This window comes from Ochotona princeps, chromosome X, assembly GCF_030435755.1.
Source record: "Ochotona princeps isolate mOchPri1 chromosome X, mOchPri1.hap1, whole genome shotgun sequence".
NCBI classification, from domain to species: domain Eukaryota; kingdom Metazoa; phylum Chordata; class Mammalia; order Lagomorpha; family Ochotonidae; genus Ochotona; species Ochotona princeps.
In genome coordinates this window covers 9,047,325-9,064,406 of record NC_080865.1, presented here as the reverse complement: position 1 = coordinate 9,064,406, position 17,082 = coordinate 9,047,325, and the positions used below count along the sequence as shown (strand labels likewise).

At 51.4% G+C, this 17,082-nt stretch overlaps 2 protein-coding genes across 3 annotated transcripts; both read left to right on the top strand.

Moving 5' to 3' along the window:
• Positions 1-7,971: 7,971 nt before the first annotated feature.
• WDR45 (WD repeat domain 45) lies at positions 7,972-12,868 on the top strand. Of its 2 annotated transcripts, none has more exons than XM_004587900.2 (11): positions 7,972-8,131; positions 9,397-9,466; positions 9,602-9,676; positions 9,762-9,866; positions 10,633-10,738; positions 10,860-10,954; positions 11,362-11,441; positions 11,556-11,764; positions 11,848-11,949; positions 12,037-12,182; positions 12,403-12,868. In XM_004587900.2, the coding sequence occupies exons 2-11, from the start codon at positions 9,412-9,414 to the stop codon at positions 12,510-12,512; spliced, it is 1,083 nt and encodes a 360-aa protein (XP_004587957.1). In that variant the 5' UTR covers positions 7,972-8,131; positions 9,397-9,411; the 3' UTR covers positions 12,513-12,868. The 2 variants fall into 2 exon arrangements, with proteins under 2 accessions (XP_004587957.1, XP_058514554.1); XM_058658571.1 differs by having other exon boundaries at positions 7,976-8,131; positions 9,564-9,676.
• Positions 12,869-13,194: 326 nt separating this feature from the next.
• Positions 13,195-15,784, top strand: PRAF2 (PRA1 domain family member 2). Its single transcript, XM_004587898.4, has 3 exons — positions 13,195-13,465; positions 14,488-14,705; positions 15,048-15,784. Exons 1-3 carry the CDS (start codon positions 13,287-13,289, stop codon positions 15,185-15,187), a joined length of 537 nt encoding a protein of 178 aa, XP_004587955.1. The 5' UTR covers positions 13,195-13,286; the 3' UTR covers positions 15,188-15,784.
• The last annotated feature ends 1,298 nt before the right edge of the window (positions 15,785-17,082 follow it).

Genomic DNA, 17,082 nt, shown 5'->3' with positions numbered 1-17,082 from the left:
TTTTTTAACTTTCAACTACGTAAATATCATCAAAAATAAATTGAATTGGGCCCGGCGGCGTGGCCTAGGCTAAAGTCCTCGCCTTGAATGCACCGGGATCCCATATGGGCGCCAGTTCTAATCCCAGCTGCTCCACTTCGCTTCCAACACCCTGCTTGTGGCCTGGGAAAGCAGTGGAGGACGGCCCAAAGCCTTGGAACCCTGCACCCATGTGGGAGACCTGGAGGAGGTTCCTGGCTTCGGATCGGCACAGCTCCGGCCACTGTGGTCACTTGGGGAGTGAATCATCGGGTGGAAGATCTTCCTCTCTGTCTCTCCTCCTCTCTGTATATCTGACTTTGTAATAAAATAAATAAATCTTAAAAAAAATAATAAATTGAATTGGGACTGGAGCTATAGCGTAGTGGTTAAAGTACTCGCCTTGCATGCCTGGGATCCCATATGGTCGCTGGTTGTAATCCTGGAGGCACTGCTTCTCATCCAGCTCCCTGCTCGTGGCCTGGGAAAGCAGTGGAGGGTGGCCCAAAGCCTTGGGATCTTGTACCCACGTGGGAGACCCAGAAGAGCTCCTGGCTCCTGGCTTTGGATCAGCTCAGCTCCAATCATTGTGGTCACTTGGGAAGCGAACCATCAGATGGAAGATCTTCCTCTCTGTCTCTCCTCCTCTCTGTATATCTGCCTTTCCAATAAAAATAAATTCATAAATCTTAAAAAAAATAATCCCAGCAGCTCCACTTCCCATCCAGCTCCCTTCTTGTGGCCTGGGAAAGCAGTACAGGATGGGCCAAAGTCTTGGGACCCTGCACCCACGTGGGAGACCCTGAAAGAAGTTCCTGGCTCCTGGCTTCAGATCGGCGTAGCACCGGCTGTTGTGGCCACTTGGGGAGTGAATCATCGGACGGAAGATCTTCCTCTCTGTCTCTTCTCCTCTCTACATCTGCCCTTCCAATAAAATAAATAAATCTTTAAAAAATTAAAAAAATAATAAATTGGATTCATTATTAAAATAACAACACTGCTGGACTCAGACCCCAGCCACAGGAAAAAAAAAAATCACAGCATGTGTGACTCAACCTTGGAATGCATGTATCAGGACTGGGTCTCCTCAGGTTCGGATGCCTGTGCAGTGAACAGCATGCCCAAGTGCACATGGGGGACATGACCAGCAGGGGACATGAAGTGTCAGAGGATAGAAAACAGAACAGATTGGAACACGCTCATGGCCAAAATTCGCAGCATGTTCCTGGGTCTGTGGATACGCTGAGGTGGACTTGGTCAGTTAATCGACGCTGGAAGGACGTTCTCAACCCCGGAACAACGAATCTGACGACATCTTAGAACTGTCAAAACCACTCAAGTAACACCCTCTGAACTCTCTTCTCCACATCAGAGTCTCTAAGGCGTCATCAAATGGCTGGGCCACATCCACAGCATTTGAAGTAGTTCAACAGCAGGGAGAAGGTTTCCCCTCCCCAGTGGACCAGGAGTAAATAAAAGAACTAAAACTTTTTTAAAGATTTTTTAAAGATTCATTTATTAAAATAAATAATACAAAGTCAGATATACAGAGAGGAGGAGAGACAAAGAGGAGGAGAGACAAAGAGGAAGATCTTCCATCCGATGATTCACTCCCCAAGTGAGCCGCAACGGCCGGTGCTGCGCCGATCCGAAGCTGGGAACCTGGAACCTCTTCCAGGTCTCCCACGCGGGTGCAGGATCCCAATGTATTGGGCCGTCCTCGACTGCTTTCCCAGGCCAGAAGCAGGGAGCTGGATGGGAAGTGGAGCTGCCGGGATTAGAACCGGCGCCCATATGGGATCTCGGGGCATTCAAGGCGAGGACTTTAACCGCTAGGCCACACCGCCAGGCCCTTACGATTTAATTTCATTGGAAAGTCAAATATATAGAGAGGAGAGACAGAGGAAGATCTCCCGTACAATGGTTTATTCCCCAAGTGGCCGCAATATTGAAGCTGAGCTAATCCGAAGCCAGGAGCCAGGAACTTCTTCCAGGTCTCCCACGCAGGTGCAGGGTCTCAAGGTTTCGGGCCGTCCTCCACTGCTTTCCCATCTTAAGCAGGGAGCTGGATAGGAAGTGGAGCTGCCGGGATTAGGACTGGCGCCCATATGGGATCCCAGCGCATTCAAGGTGAAGACTTTAGCCACTAAGCTATCACGCTGGGCCCAGTATTAAAACATTTGTCCCATTCACCTTCTTCCATTCCTTGACCTCCTCACTCTAATCAGGGATTTACATGGGTGTGCATCCCTCTTAACTATGTAAACAATATTTAAAATATCTTTTAAAGATTTATTTATTTTTCTTGGAAAGTCAGATTTACAAAGGAGACACAACGATCTTCCATCCACTGATTCACTCCCCAAGTGACCATAATGGCCAGAGCTATGCCAGTCTGAAGCCAGCAGCCAGAAGCTTCTTCTGGGTCTCCCACATGGGTGCAGGGTCCCAAGGCCTTGGGCCATCCTCAACTGCTTTCCCAGGCCACAAGCAGGGAGTTGGATCGGACCAGAACCTGCGCCCATATGGGATCCCGGCACTTTCAGGGCAATGACTTTAACCAATAGGCCACCACCCTGGGCCCATCCTAAATTTTTTTTTTAAGTCTTACAATTAACTGAGTTTCTAGAAAACCGAGGGGTAGGGGCTGGTGTTGTAACATCATAGGTTAACCTGCCACCTGTGATGCCAGCATGCTAATGAGTGTCACTTTGTGTCCAAGATCCAGCTCTCTGATGAAGAACTTGGGAAAGCAGCAGATGTGTCAAGTGCTTGGGCCCTTGCACCCACATGGGAAACCTGGAAGAAACTCTTGGCTCCTGGCTGGTCTGGCCAGCTATGCCCACTGCAGCTTTTTAGAGTGAATCAGTAGTTGATATCTGTCTATTAGCTATCTTTGCCTATCTCTCCTTCTCCATAACTTTCAAATAACAAAAATAAATAAAAACCTGCCCAGTTCTCTCCTAAAGAGGTCGTGTAGACTTTGACCTGTGGGAGGATGTGCGTGAGGCTGAAGACAGTTGGTTTCTGAGTTGTGAGAACTGTTGACCTGCGGAAATGGCTGCTCCCCCTCCCAACTGCCCTGCCCAACCCCCACTGCAGCAGAAATAGTCACCACCAACATGCAGCAATGGCCTCCTCACCCATGGCTTCCCCTCCCCTCACTATAAATAAGCCTTTCCAACACTATCTGAGGAGTTCACCTTTGCATGAATGGTAGCCTCCAGGCAGCTTCCAGAGCAGATCTCCATAGTAACTGCCCCATTCACTGCTCTTTGCTTCTTTTTCTTTTTTTTTTTTTTCGATTTATTTATTTTTCGGCCCCGCAAGATGACTTAATGCCTAAATCCTCACCTTGCAAGCACCAGGATCCCGTATGGGCATCAGTTCATATTCAAGCTGCCCCACATCCCATCCAGCTCCCTGCTTGTGGCCTGGGAAGGCAGTTAAGGATGGCTCAAAGCCTTGGGACCCTGGACCCACGTGGGAGACCCAGAAAAGGCTCCTGGCTCCTGGCTTTGGATGGGCTCAGTTCTGGCCATTGTAGCCATTTGGGGAGTGAACCACTGGCTGGAAGATCTTCCTCTCTATTTCCTCTTCTGTGTAGATCTTCCTGTCCAAAAAAACCTAAGATCTTTAAAAAAATAAATTTCAAGGGTGGGCCTGCTGCAGTTGGCTAATGGCTAAAGTTCTCACCTTGTACAAGCTGGGATCCCAAATGGGCGCTAGTTCATATCCTGGTTGCTCTACTTCCCATTCAGCTCCCTGCTTGTGGTATGGAAAGCAGTCAAGGATGGTCCAAAGCCTTAAGACCCTGTATCCACGTGGCCGATCCAGAAGCTCCTGGCTTCAGATGAGCTCAGCTCCAGCGGCCATTTGGGGAGTGAACCAGCAGATGGAGTATCTTTCTATCTCTCCTCTGTGTAAATCTGATCTGCTTTTCCAATAAAAACAAATAAATACACCTTTTTCTTAGAGCCTTATCTAGGGTGTGTCTGTAAGGTTTTTCCAAATGAGATTTAGCATGGGCCTGTGAGTGGAATGGGTAGGAAGACTTGGCTTTGACACAGGCGGGAGTCAGATTAGGAGTGGGGGTGGGGTGTCAGGGTGGAATAAATACCCAGGGTGAGGCTATCTCTCTCTTGTAGACTACAAACAAGTTTGACTTCAGTTTCCCAAGCCAGATCTCTAGACGTGTCGGCATACACCAGCAGGCCTCCTTGCTGGTGCTAGGTTTTGGAGCTCCAACTGAGATTTTACACCCTCGGCTTCCCAGCTCTCCAGAGTGAAGGAACCATGCGGCCAGCCTGGCTGTGGACTCCCTGCAGACGATCTTTCCTGGGAATTATCAGCTGTCCTGGTCATGTAAGCTTGTTTCGCTAATAACTTTATCTGATGGGTCTATATACATGTCTGGCAAATATTCCATGCAGAAATGCTAACAAATAACTATTCCTTTTTAAAAATTTAATTGGATTTTTTTTTAGTGGAGAGGCAGATTTACAGAGAAGGAGATGAAGAAGGAGCTTCTGTTCACTGGTTCACTTGCCAAGTGGCCATAGTGGCCAGAGAGGAGCCGATCTGACCCCGGGAGCCAGGAGCTTCTTCCAAGTCTCCCACGCGGGTGCAGGGTCCCAAGGCTTTGAGCCGTCCTTAACTGCCTTCCCAGGCCACAAACAGTGAGATGGATGGAAAGTGGAGCCACCGGGATTAGAACTGGAACCCCTAGGAAATCATGGCACATGCAAAGCAAGGACTTTAGCTGCTAGGTAGCCGTGCCGAGCCCAGTTATTATTTTAGTTTTTAAGATTTATTTATTTTTATTGGAAAGGCAGATATACACAGAGCAGGAGAGACAGAGGAAGATCTTCTGTCTGACGATTCACACCCCAAGTGACCGCAGTGGCCAGAGCTGAGCTGATCCAAGCCAGGAGCACAGTTCCTCCTCTGTGTCTCCCACGCAGGTGCAAGATCCCAAGGCCTTGGGAGGTCCTCGACTGCCCTCCCAGGGAGCTGGATGGGAAGTGGGGATGCTGGGATTAGAACCGGCACCCATATGGAATCTTGGCAAGTTCAAGGCGAGGACTTAGCCTCTAGGCCACTGCTCTGGGTCCCAGTCAATTATTTATTTATTTATTTTTTTATTATTGGAAAGCCGGATATACAGAGAGGAGGAGAGACAAAGAGGAAGATTTTCCATCCAATGATTCACTCCCCAAGTGAGCCGCAACGGCCGGTGCTACACCAATCCGAAGCCGGGAACCAGGAACCTCTTCCAGGTCTCCCACATGGGTGCAGGGTCTCTTCCAGGTCTCCCACACGGGTGCAGGGTCCCAAAGCTTTGGGCTGTCCTCAACTGCTTTCCCAGGCCACAAGCAGGGAGCTGGATGGGAAGTGGAGCTGCAGGGATTAGAACTGGCGCCCATATGGGATCCCGGGGCGTTCAAGGCGAGGACTTTAGCTAGCCACTAGGCAATGCCGGGCCCAGTCAATTACTTTTTAAAGATTGATTTTAAGGCAAGGCATGATGGCTTAATTGGCTAAGCTTCCCCCTCAAGCATTCCCTTTAACCACTAGGCTACCTGGCCAGGCCCACCCAATTTTCTTTATATCACTGACCTGTAGCAATTTCATTAAAATGTATCTGTGTTGTAAACTTCCTGTTTCTAGATCTACGGTTTGTTCAACCTCTTTGATGTGTTCATTTCTTGTCTGTTCTAACAAACTTGCACTGTTTTAGACATTGTTTCTTTTTTAAAAAATTTATTTATTTTTATTGCAAAGTCAGACATACAGAGCGGAGGAGAGACAGAGAGGAACATCTTCCGTTCGATGATTCACTCCCCAAGTGAGCGCAACGGCCGAGCTGCACCAATCCGAATTCAGGAGCCAGGAACTTCTTTCCTTGTCTCCCACACGGGTGCAGGTTCCCAAGGCTTTGGGCCGTCCTCTACTGCTTTCCCAGGCCACAAGCAGGGAGCTGGATGGGAAGTGGAGCAGCTGGGATTAGAATCGGCGCCCATATGGGATCCCGGGGCATGTTCAAGGTGAGGACTTTAGCCGCTAGGCCACAGTGCCAGGCCCTGCTCCACTTTGAATCCAGCTCCCTGCCAATGCATCTGGAAAAGCAGTGGAGGGAGACCCATGTGCGTAGGTCCCTGTTACTGTGTGAAATCTGGCAGAGAGCATCACATTCAGAAACAAAGCATGTGAGCTGCAGAGTTCAGCTTTCACCCGTTGACCATGGAGGCATTTGTCCAGTCCTCAGGGTGGATGCCTTCGGAAGCAATCACACGCCAAGGGCCAGTCTCCTAGCATTCTCAACAGATGGATTAGAGGGTTAAGTGTCCAACACGTGGATCTGGCTGATTTTTTAAAAACTGCACCAGTACCTAAGATAGCATGATGTTTGGAAATTGGATACAAGTGGAAGAGCAGCCAGACCCAGAAAAGGAAGCCAAGAGTGAGGAGAGCATGAACCTGGAGAGAGCAAATTACTGCTGTTTCGGCAAGATCATGACTCATTCGTGATTGCTTTAAGAGCATTCTTAGAGGTGTGGGAGGGACAGAAGCCAAACTGAATTAAGTTAAATATAACCCGAGTATGAGGAGTGAGACTGAAGATTGGCTTTGCTGAGATGTATATCGATGGCGTCATGCCTAGGAGGGTAGATGGGGCCAAAATTCACAAGTAAATATGTTCCTAAGTGTTGAACACAGGAGCTGAAATCCATAGCGGCACAGCTAAACAAGGCTCCATTTATACTATGGAACATCATGAGCTAGCAAAAAGGATGAATGAAACATACTACATTTGAATGAAACATGCTACATCTTAAAAAATCGTCGAAGTAAAGGTTTATCCATGTTAATGTTAATCATAATAAAGCTAAAACACTTCCCCAGATTTTTGTTACACCTGCAGGCATTCTATACTTAGCTTGAAAATCTAAATGTATAATTAAATAATACTTTCCATATATATGTAATTTCAAGAGGCTTTTCTTTCGGTTTCTATAGTAAGTTGCCACACTCCATAACCACCAAAAAGTTGGTTTTCATTGTGTAAAGAATACAGTAAAGGGGGCCTGGCGCAGTAGCCTAGCGGCTAGTCCTTGCCATGTACGTGCCAGGATCCCATAGGAGTGCAGGTTTGTGTCCTGGCAGCCCCACTTCCCATCCTGCTCCCTACTTGTGGCCTGGGAAAGCAGTCGAGGTTGGCCCAAAGCCTTGGGACCCTGCACCTGCGTGGGAGACAAGGGAAGAGGCTTCCGGCTTCAGGCTCCTGGCTTTTAGATTGGCACAGCTCTGACCATTGCAGCCACTTGGGGAATGAATAAGTGGATGGAAGGTCCTCCTTTCTGTCTCTCCTCTCTGTACATCTGACTTTCCAAAAAAAAAAAAAAAATCTTAAAAAAAAAAAGAAAGACAGTGATGGATTGGGTGGGAGAGAGATAGCAAAAGCCTAACCCTGGTTTCCCATGGACAAAGGCAATCAAGTGTCAGCCTTTCTAGTTCTTCAGGTCAAACTCCTGACTCCCAAGTTGCCTTGCTAGAAGTCTAGGAGAACTTTATGCCAATCAAGGGGCAGCTACTCTAACCCACCTAGGAGGTCCAAGTCTCGTTAGTCCAGAAACTTAACACATCTAGCTGTTTGCGGGTATCGAGTTAGATACCCCCACCCTTTCTGACTTAGCGAGAGGAAGGCTCACCCCTCCTCTCCCATCCCTGTCCGGGTGTCTTAGCTTTGCTCTTCCGGAACCATCCCCGCCTCTCACCGCTTCCCTTCCCCGTTCCCAACCGACCTCCCTGCACTTGTCGCGCCTTCCTTAAAGGGGAACAATTGCTCGCGAAGCTCCCCAAACCGGCGAAACGAGCCAGGTGACTGCGGGCTTGTTTTCCGGCTGGTGTGCATCATTTCCGGTCACAGTCTTACTCCCCCGGAAGCGGAGACTGATGTAAACACGGGAGCAGGGCGCCGAAGCCCGGGAGGTCAGGGAAGCCGGGCCGCGGGCGGCGCCGAGAACCGGGCTTGACAGGGGGCGGGGGTTCCAAGACGGGGGAAGAGAGATCACAAGGGAGGAACGGACTGGAGTTGGAGCACGATCCCAGGGTAGGTTGGGATCTGGGAGAGGGGAGGGGTATTTTGGAATAGGGGATCTCCGTAGATGAGGGGTTTCAGACAAGCATGTTGAATAGGTGATGGTTGGAAAGCAGTATGGGGGTGGTCTTGAGGGATGCAGCAATCCTGGTAGAGCCCCCGGAACATGCAAGCATTGGGAATGAGGGTGTCTGAGGAAGTAGGAAGCTGGGAATGTGGAAAGAATGGGTCTTGGAAGAGTCAGCCTTTTCAGTGGAGAGTGTTGGGAGTGCACAGGAGCTTTGGGGTTCTTGGATTGATAGAAGGGGCATGCATCTGCACAGAGATCTTAGAGAGATGGGGTTTGAAAGGCAGGAGGGAGCTTCAGGACAGGAATCTTGGCAGCTGGGGTTTGGGTGGTGGTCGTGGGTGGATGTTTTCCCAGATGGCTGTTTTGGGTGTATCTTAAGCAAGGATCTTGAGCCAGTAGCTGTGTGCTCTGGGGCAGGGCATTGGGGAAAGGCTTGGAGGGTCTAGAGGGTCTAGGACAGATGGCAGGGGTGGGGGGAATGGCTCTAGGCCAGCTCATGTTGGAACCAGAGCCAGCAGAGTAAAGGAAGGGAACGCTCTAATGATCACATTTTCAGTGATACAGAAATGCTGAGTTAGGGTCTTTAGGTTATAACCGGATGGAGGTGGGGAGCTGGGAGGAGCAGGTGTCCATACTATACCCCTCTGCTGACAGCCTCGGTAATGCAGGAGGGGGAATTTGAGGAAGCCTGTGAGGGAAAAAGGTGCTGGGATAGAGTTAGAAGGGCATGAGAGGGCTGGTACCAGGGTGTTGGACCAAACAGCCATCTCAGAGAGATACATGAAAAGGCGATTCTCCTAGCACTCATCTTCCCTACTACTGACAGGTGGAGTGGAGTACTCGCTCAATCCCTGGGTGAAGGTGGGACTCAGGTTGGCTGGGGGTGGGGTGGGGAGGTCGCTGGGGCACTCCCTAGTCCATTCCTTCTAGGAGAGTCCGTGAGAGCCAGCATATAAGAAGCAGAAGAAGCACCCAGTGAGCACAGACCTGGAGCTGAACTGGGCCAATGTGAGAAGACAGAGTCCCTGGCCATGCTGCTGGGAGCAGAGATATCCCAGCACGGGGCCTCCTATTTGTAGGCTTGGTGACTCTGTCAGCTCAGCAGTTGGCAGAATGGAGGAAGGAAACTCACTGGGGGGATGAAGTTCTAGGACTTGGAATGGGGACACCCTAAGATTCTTGCCAACTGTATCCCATTTGTGAGCAGGGGCAAACCTGGAAAATGGCTCAGCCACCACTTCGAGGAGTGACCAGCTTGCGATTCAACCAGGATCAAAGTGAGATTGGCTTCCACCTATATGTTTGTGGGAGGCGAGAAGGGTCAGAGGTAGATCTGGGTCCCCAGCTTTGCCACCTGTGCATTCTTTGACACAGCACCAGCTGCCTTCCACCTCTTCATCTCCCATCCCCAGGCTGCTTTTGCTGTGCCATGGAGACAGGTGTGCGCATCTACAACGTGGAGCCATTGATGGAGAAGGGACATCTGGGTGAGCCTTTGGTGAGGGAGGAGCACTGGGCAGAAGGGCAAAAGTACTGGCTCTTACCTCCACTGATACCCTGGTCCCTGTCCAGACCATGAGCAGGTGGGCAGCACGGGCCTGGTGGAGATGCTGCACCGCTCGAATCTACTGGCCCTGGTAGGCGGGGGGAGCAGCCCCAAGTTCTCAGAAATCTCAGGTAAGTGCCCTCATTGCCCCTGTGTGGCCCAGGCCCTTTCACAGGCACCCTGAGGCACTTGCAGGCTTGAAGATGACAAGGCACTTCAGAGTCAACCTAGGAAGGGAGGCCTACAGTGCACCAGTCCTGGGTCTTAGAGCTTAAAAAACTGGATGCTTTGTTATTAAAAACATTGGTGTGCGCGCACACTCACACATACAACTTGACTGCTGAATACCAGGGAATGTTTGCTCACTATGAGCGTGCTGTTATTCCATGCACTTTGCAATCACCCGTGGACTTCTCACAGTGCAGTGGGAAGTATATCACGGAGTCTGTTTTTACCAAAGGGGAAACTCAAGCCCGCTGAGGTTGAGTGACTTATCTGAGGTCACAAAAGCAATAGGTTTTCAAATCTTGGGAACATGGCAAGAGATAGCATAGGAGAGTCCCTGAGCCCTAGGACCCCTCCAAGGTCTCCCCCCGGGAATAGGCACCCAACCTCGTGAAATGGGAGTACCAGACCCTCAACCCCTTCACACCTCCATTTGCTCCATGTCCCAATCTGTGAGTGTGATCATTCTGGATCTGGTTCCCTCATGGTGTTTACATTGGGGGGAACATCATATTGGGGATTTCAATAAAAGGCTAAACAAGTGATTTCAAGTCCTATAGGGAGTAGAGATGGGCCTTGTCTCCCCAGGGTTTCCTCTCACCATAAACTTTGTTCCCTCCTCCCACCACCTCCCCCCTGCAAAAAAAAAACTCCACCTCACCTGCCAAGCAGTGCTGATTTGGGATGATGCCCGGGAGGGCAAGGACTCCAAAGACAAGCTCGTGCTAGAGTTCACCTTTACCAAGCCCGTGCTGGCTGTGCGCATGCGCCATGACAAGTGAGCCTGCGGAGGACTGGGGAGGAGGGTAGGAGCTTCCTATGGCAGGCAAGAGGGTTAGTCTTGCCTGAGCCCTGCAGCACCCCTCATGGCCATGCTGTGTTGCATGTGATGTCTCTAGGATCGTGATTGTGCTGAGGAACCGCATCTACGTGTACTCCTTCCCCAACAACCCACGAAAGCTGTTTGAATTTGACACCCGGGACAACCCCAAGGGTGAGTGAGTGGGGGGCTGAGCCCAGAGGTGAGGGGCCAAGGGACACACACACACACACGCACAAAATGGAAAAAGGCAGGGAGAGTTGCTGCAGAGCTACACACAGTCCATCTTTCTGTCAGTCAATTCCCTCTTGCCATCCTCAACCCCACCCCACTCCTGGGGACCCCAAGTGCCTGAGCAGAACCACCTGCTAGGCCCTGGGTGGGTGTGTCAGAGAGCTCTCCAGGGCCTCCAAGGGATAGTCACAGCAGCTTCCTGGAAGATGACCTGCTGGTGGGGAACCTCAGCTTAACATACAAGTCCCTGAGAGTTCAAATCAGCCTATTAGCCAGCTCTGTCCATGCTAAGGCATTGCTGACCTCCTGCCCCCAAACTCCTTTGATCCCTCATCCCCACACCCTAGGGCTCTGTGACCTCTGTCCCAGCCTTGAGAAACAGCTCCTTGTGTTCCCAGGACACAAGTGTGGGAGTCTGCAACTTGTGGTGAGTTGTCCAGTGGCCAAAGGGGTGGGACTGTGAAGGGGAGTTGAGTAGGATGGCTCTCACTCCCTCTCCTCCATGCTACCTTAAGTCTGAATTTCTCCCCTTGCACCCCAGGACCTGGCAAGCACAAAGCCTGGCACGTCATCTGCTCCCTTCACCATCAATGCACATCAGAGTGATGTGGCTTGCGTGTCCTTGAACCAGCCGGGGACTGTGGTGGCCTCGGCCTCCCAGAAAGGCACCCTCATTCGCCTATTCGACACCCAGTCCAAAGAGAAACTGGTAGAGCTGCGACGAGGCACCGACCCTGCCACCCTTTACTGGTGAGCACAGGGTACAACATGGTGAGCCCATGGCCCCACATCATGTGACAATGTGGGCATCACTGGTGCTTGTTGTCTTGCAGCATTAACTTCAGCCATGACTCGTCCTTCTTGTGCGCTTCTAGCGATAAGGGCACAGTTCATATATTTGCTCTCAAGGATACTCGTCTCAACCGCCGCTCTGCGTGAGTACTCCCTCCCCCCCCCCCCCCGCCACCATGGCTCTATGCCCCTATTATACCACACCTGGACTTAGCCAGTACTGTCTACAGGCTGGCTCGCGTGGGCAAAGTGGGGCCTATGATTGGACAGTATGTGGATTCCCAGTGGAGCCTGGCGAGCTTCACCGTGCCTGCCGAGTCAGCCTGCATCTGTGCTTTCGGGCGGAATACTTCTAAGAATGTGAACTCTGTCATTGGTGAGTGGGAACAGCCACTGGGCTCGTTGGGGAGGGTACTATATGAGCAGGAGAGCTGGAGGTTGGAGCTTAAGAGAACTCTAGGGTCATGGGAAGCCTGAGGGAGCTGCGATTGTGTGGCTCAACTACATCAGTAAAGAGATAGATCCTACATGACCCAGAGGACTGGACCGTGAGTCTGCACAGCTTCTAATCTTTGATCCCCTCTCCCCTTCCCCAGCCATTTGTGTCGATGGGACCTTCCACAAGTATGTCTTCACCCCAGATGGAAACTGCAATCGAGAGGCTTTCGATGTGTACCTTGATATTTGTGATGATGATGACTTCTAAGGACCCTGGAAGCTGGATTAGGGACCTGCCATGGCAGGCTGCCAGTGGAACCTTGGTGTGGGTGTGGGGGAGGGGTGCTGTGGAAGTCCCCAGGCAGCAAGCATGAATGGGGCCTGTGCCCCCTGCTCAACTCGGCAGAGCCATGTGTGAATAAACAGCCTAACTTCCCCAAGAATTTCTTGGTAACTGTATGCACACAAAGGGCCAGGGACTGAAGGAGGCACCAGAACCAGCCGTTGAAGACTGTAGGAGCCCCGGAGGGCATCACCTAATCCCATGTGGGGATTTTAAAAAACTTCCCAGAAAAGAGATCATCTCAGATGCGATTAATTGGAATAAAAGGCTTTTTAATAACAGCACTTGGCTCGAGGGTGGGGCGTGGAGTTTCCAGGAGAGGAAGTAAAATCAAGTCCTTCTCCTTCTGACAGTCCCTGCTGTCTTGTCTCTGCTTAGCTGGATATTCTTGGCCTAAACAGCCGCCAACGCCCAGAACGGTCCCGCGTGGCGCCTCACCCTGGGACGGATAGGAATTTTGAAGAGTCGGGAATGTCCCGCCTTGTGGCCGAAGCTTGGTTTCCCGGCAGCCTTTGTTGCCCGGCTCCACAACGTACGTTTAGGATTCTCGTCACGTGCGTCACAGCGCCTGCGCCGCTTACTTAGCGACGCCAGCCCAGGGTAGAATTCTTTTCCCGATGTGCTTCGCGGTGCGCGAGGGGTAACGGTAGTTGTAGTCCAGCCGGCCCTGCCCTTCGTGCTGGTCCAGCCACCGACAGGATGTCGGAGGTACGACTGCCACCGCTACGAGCCCTGGACGACTTTCTTCTGGGGTCGGCACGCCTGGCGGTTCCAGATCCTTGCGACACGCAGCGTTGGTGCCATCGTGTCATCAATAACCTTCTCTACTATCAAACTAACTACCTTCTATGCTTCGGTTTCAGTCTCGCTCTGGCCGGGTGAGGGGAGGGAGCGAGGCTTGGGTTGGTGGGAGACGCCTTGGAAAACCGGGAAGAGGAGGGGGACCCCGAGCAGGATGGGTTGTAGAGTAGGGCCGGGAAGGGCGAAGGCCTGGGGGCCTTTGAAGCCGGAGTAGCTTGGTTATTGGAGGGCCTGGTGGAGAATGGGAGGGTCTGGCACGAAGACCTGGGACTGCGGAAAAAGTGCAAGACTGAATGGGTGGAGAGAGTGAGCTGGGAAGTGGTCCTGAAGACCAGGTAGTACTGGAAAAGGAAACCCGAGAGTACTCTGGGGTGACTGGGATGATGGAAGGTGATCAGAACCAGGTGAAGACAGCCCTGGAGGATTTAGGACAGAGTTCCCTGAAGGCTGGTGGGGCGGGGGGGGGGGCTTTGTGAAGTTGGAGGGTTTTTGGAAGGTGCACCTGTGTGAGATCTGCGCCTGGAGGGGGAGCGCACTAGATGCGGCAGGGCACTTTGAGCCAGAACCTGCTGGGGAGGACCCAGACCGGGTAGGAGAATCTGGAGGTGCTGGGGGAAGGGATTTGGGCAGGGCTGGAGGGATGTCTAAGGGGATACAAAGCAAGGACAGGGTTCTGACCAGGGATGAGAAACAGTGTATCTCTAGAGAAATGGGAGTCTGGAAGGACCGTCTGGGCTGGGTCGAGAGGGCCCTAGGAATACGGATCTCCAGGGATGGGCTCTCAGTGGGCGAACATGGGCAGGCTGGGAGGTGGGGGGGCTTGCGAAAGAGCCCTGCAGGGTAGGGTCAGAAGGGAAGACCACAAAAATGAGGGTTGGGAGCCCAATGCATCTAGTAGAATGGAAGAAGTGAGACCTCAGGAAGAAGGTACTATCTATAGGATGACGCAGAGAAAGCCAGGGACACAGGAGTCTGAAAAATCGTGCTCTCTGGACCTGTTTGGAGACTAGAATTTTCTGGGCTGGGGTGGGTGTGTGTATGTGTGCTTGTGGGGATGCCCTCTCCCTGCCTGGCTAGCTTAGCTTCCCTGTCTCCACAGGTACATACGCCCGTTGCACACGCTCCTAAGCGCTCTGACAGTGGTGGTGGCCCTGGGCGGACTGATGTGGGCAGCTGAGACCCGAGCAGCTGTGCGCCGCTGCCGTCGAAACCACCCGGCTGCCTGCCTGGCTGCAGTGCTGGCCATTGGCTTCCTCGTCCTCTGGGTCACCGGTGGCGCTTACACCTTCCTGCTCAGCATCGCCGGGCCAGTGCTTTGTGAGTCCCTCAACTGCGGGAAGGGCCAGTCTGTAATTCAGGCACCAGGCCTGCCCTACCTTTCTTCCTGGGTTAAGGGGGTGGAAACCCTAGGGGGCATAACTACACCATCATTTATACTCTTCTGGGAAACTCCAAGGACCACATCCGGCTAGCAGGAGCCCTCCCTGGCCATGCCCCCGTTTCCAAAATTACTGGGCTACCTTTTCAAGATCAGAGGTATTCTGGCCACTCACTATTTCATTGGCCTACCCAGGAGCCAGTTCCCTCCCATGGGCTCCAACTGGCTGTGAGCTAAGGACTCTTCCTACTGACCCCACCCCCTCTCGGTACTGTCCACAGTGATCCTGGTGCACGCCTCCCTGCGCCTGCGCAACCTTAAAAACAAGATTGAGAACAAGATCGAAAGCATTGGTCTCAAGCGGACACCAATGGGGCTGATCCTAGAGGCGCTGGGACAAGAGCAGGAGGCTGGATCCTAGGTTCCTAGGATCTGTACCCTAACTGAAAGAATACAACCCCCCAACTTCCACCCAGACATAAGACCCTAACCCTTTTCCCAGCCCTTGATATAGGCATCCTGAGCTCCTTGCCCTCCTCCCACTCCACAAAAAGGGACAAAACATCAAGCTATCTATGACAGCCCCCATCCTGGTCCAAAACAAGGCTATCCCTCTCTCACATACAGCCCCCATTATCCTGGAAACCACAGCCCTAGACTTGGGACCAACATTGAGCCCCAAATCTGGGGCTTAAGACCAGAACATCCATGGCCAGTAGCAAACTGGATAAGGAGACATTCCTAACCCCAGTCCTCCATCTCCCCTGTTCAGCCTCAAAGCTGAGGTTTGGGGCAAAGTATTATAACATCTTGACTCCAAGTTCCAAGCATTTCAGCCCTCATTCAGGTGGGATCAGACACTCTGACCCTGCTGCTCCTCTGATCCCAGGTGACCACAGTCAGTCCCACTTCGTACTCCTCCCACCCATTTCCCCATGTATGTTCCAGGACCAAGGGATGGAAGCATATATATCAGTGTTTGCTGCAACAATAAAAATTGTTGCTTCTTTCAAGTCAATCCAGGCCTCATGAGTAAAGTCCTTGTGATGTCAGTGAAGAGGCCTGCTTTTCCCAGCTGCTGGAGACTTCCTGGCTGTCAATCAACTGTGTGGATTGAAGGAGTGATCTTTCAAACCCCTTACCTCTGATTTGATGTTAAAGCATAGAAAGCACACAAGGGTATTGGTTACTATCATTTGCATTATTAAGGACTTTTTGCTTATTTTTAATATTTTCGTTGGAAAGGCAACTCAGATTTACGGAGAGACAAAGGTCTTCCATCTGCTGGTTCACCCCTCAAATGGCCACAACAGCCAGAGCTGAGCAGATCAGGAGCCAGGAGCCTCCTCCAGGTCTCCCAAGTGGGTACAGGATCCCAAGGCTTTGAGCCATCTAACACTGCTTTCCCAGGCCACAAGCAGGGAGCTGGATGGGAAGTGGAGCAGCTGGAACACTTACTGTCACCCATATCGGATCCTGGTGCATGCAAAGTGGAGGATTCAGCCATTGAGCCATTGCACCAGGCCTACTGTTTTGCAGTATTAAGGGTTCTTGTTTGAGGGTGACCATAAATCAGAGCAGAGGCAAAGGAATTGACCCCTCCTCCCCATCAGAAAGCCAGCCACAAGCAGGTGGCACTTTTTATTGCAAAGGCAGATTTGCAGAGAAGAGAGATAGATCTTCCATCTACTGGTTCACTCCCCAAATGGCCACAACTGAGCTGATCTGAAGCCAAGAGCTTCTTCCAGGTCTCCCATGAGTATAGGTACCCAAGGACTTGAGCCATCCTCCACTGCTTTCCCAGGGCATAAGCAGAGAGCTGGGTGGGAATTGGGGCAGCTGGGACTAGAACTGGCACCCATAGATGCTGGCAATGCAGGTAGAGAATTGGCCTGTTAAGCCACTGTTTCAGCCCTAGCAGATGGTACTTTCATAGGCTATTTACGTATTTTTCTTCCTGTACAAATACAAGTGGAAGGGAATTGCTGAGCTGCCACATGGGAAGCCTGCATCCCATACTAGAGTGTTTAGTTCTAGTCAGCTGCCCTGGTTCTCACCCAGCTCCCTGCCAATGTGCCTGTGCAAGGCGGCAGAGGAAGGCTCCTTCTGTCCTTCTGCCACCCACATGCGAGACCTCAAATGGAGTTCGGGTTTCCTGCCTTTGACTTGGTCTATCCCTGGCTGGTTGTTGGGAGAGTAAACCAGCAGATAGAAGGGTTCTCTGTGTTTCCTTCTCTGTTACACTCTGTCTTGTAAAAACATATATACTTTCTGTTGTTTTTATTCTTTAACATATATACTTCTATTTTAAAAATT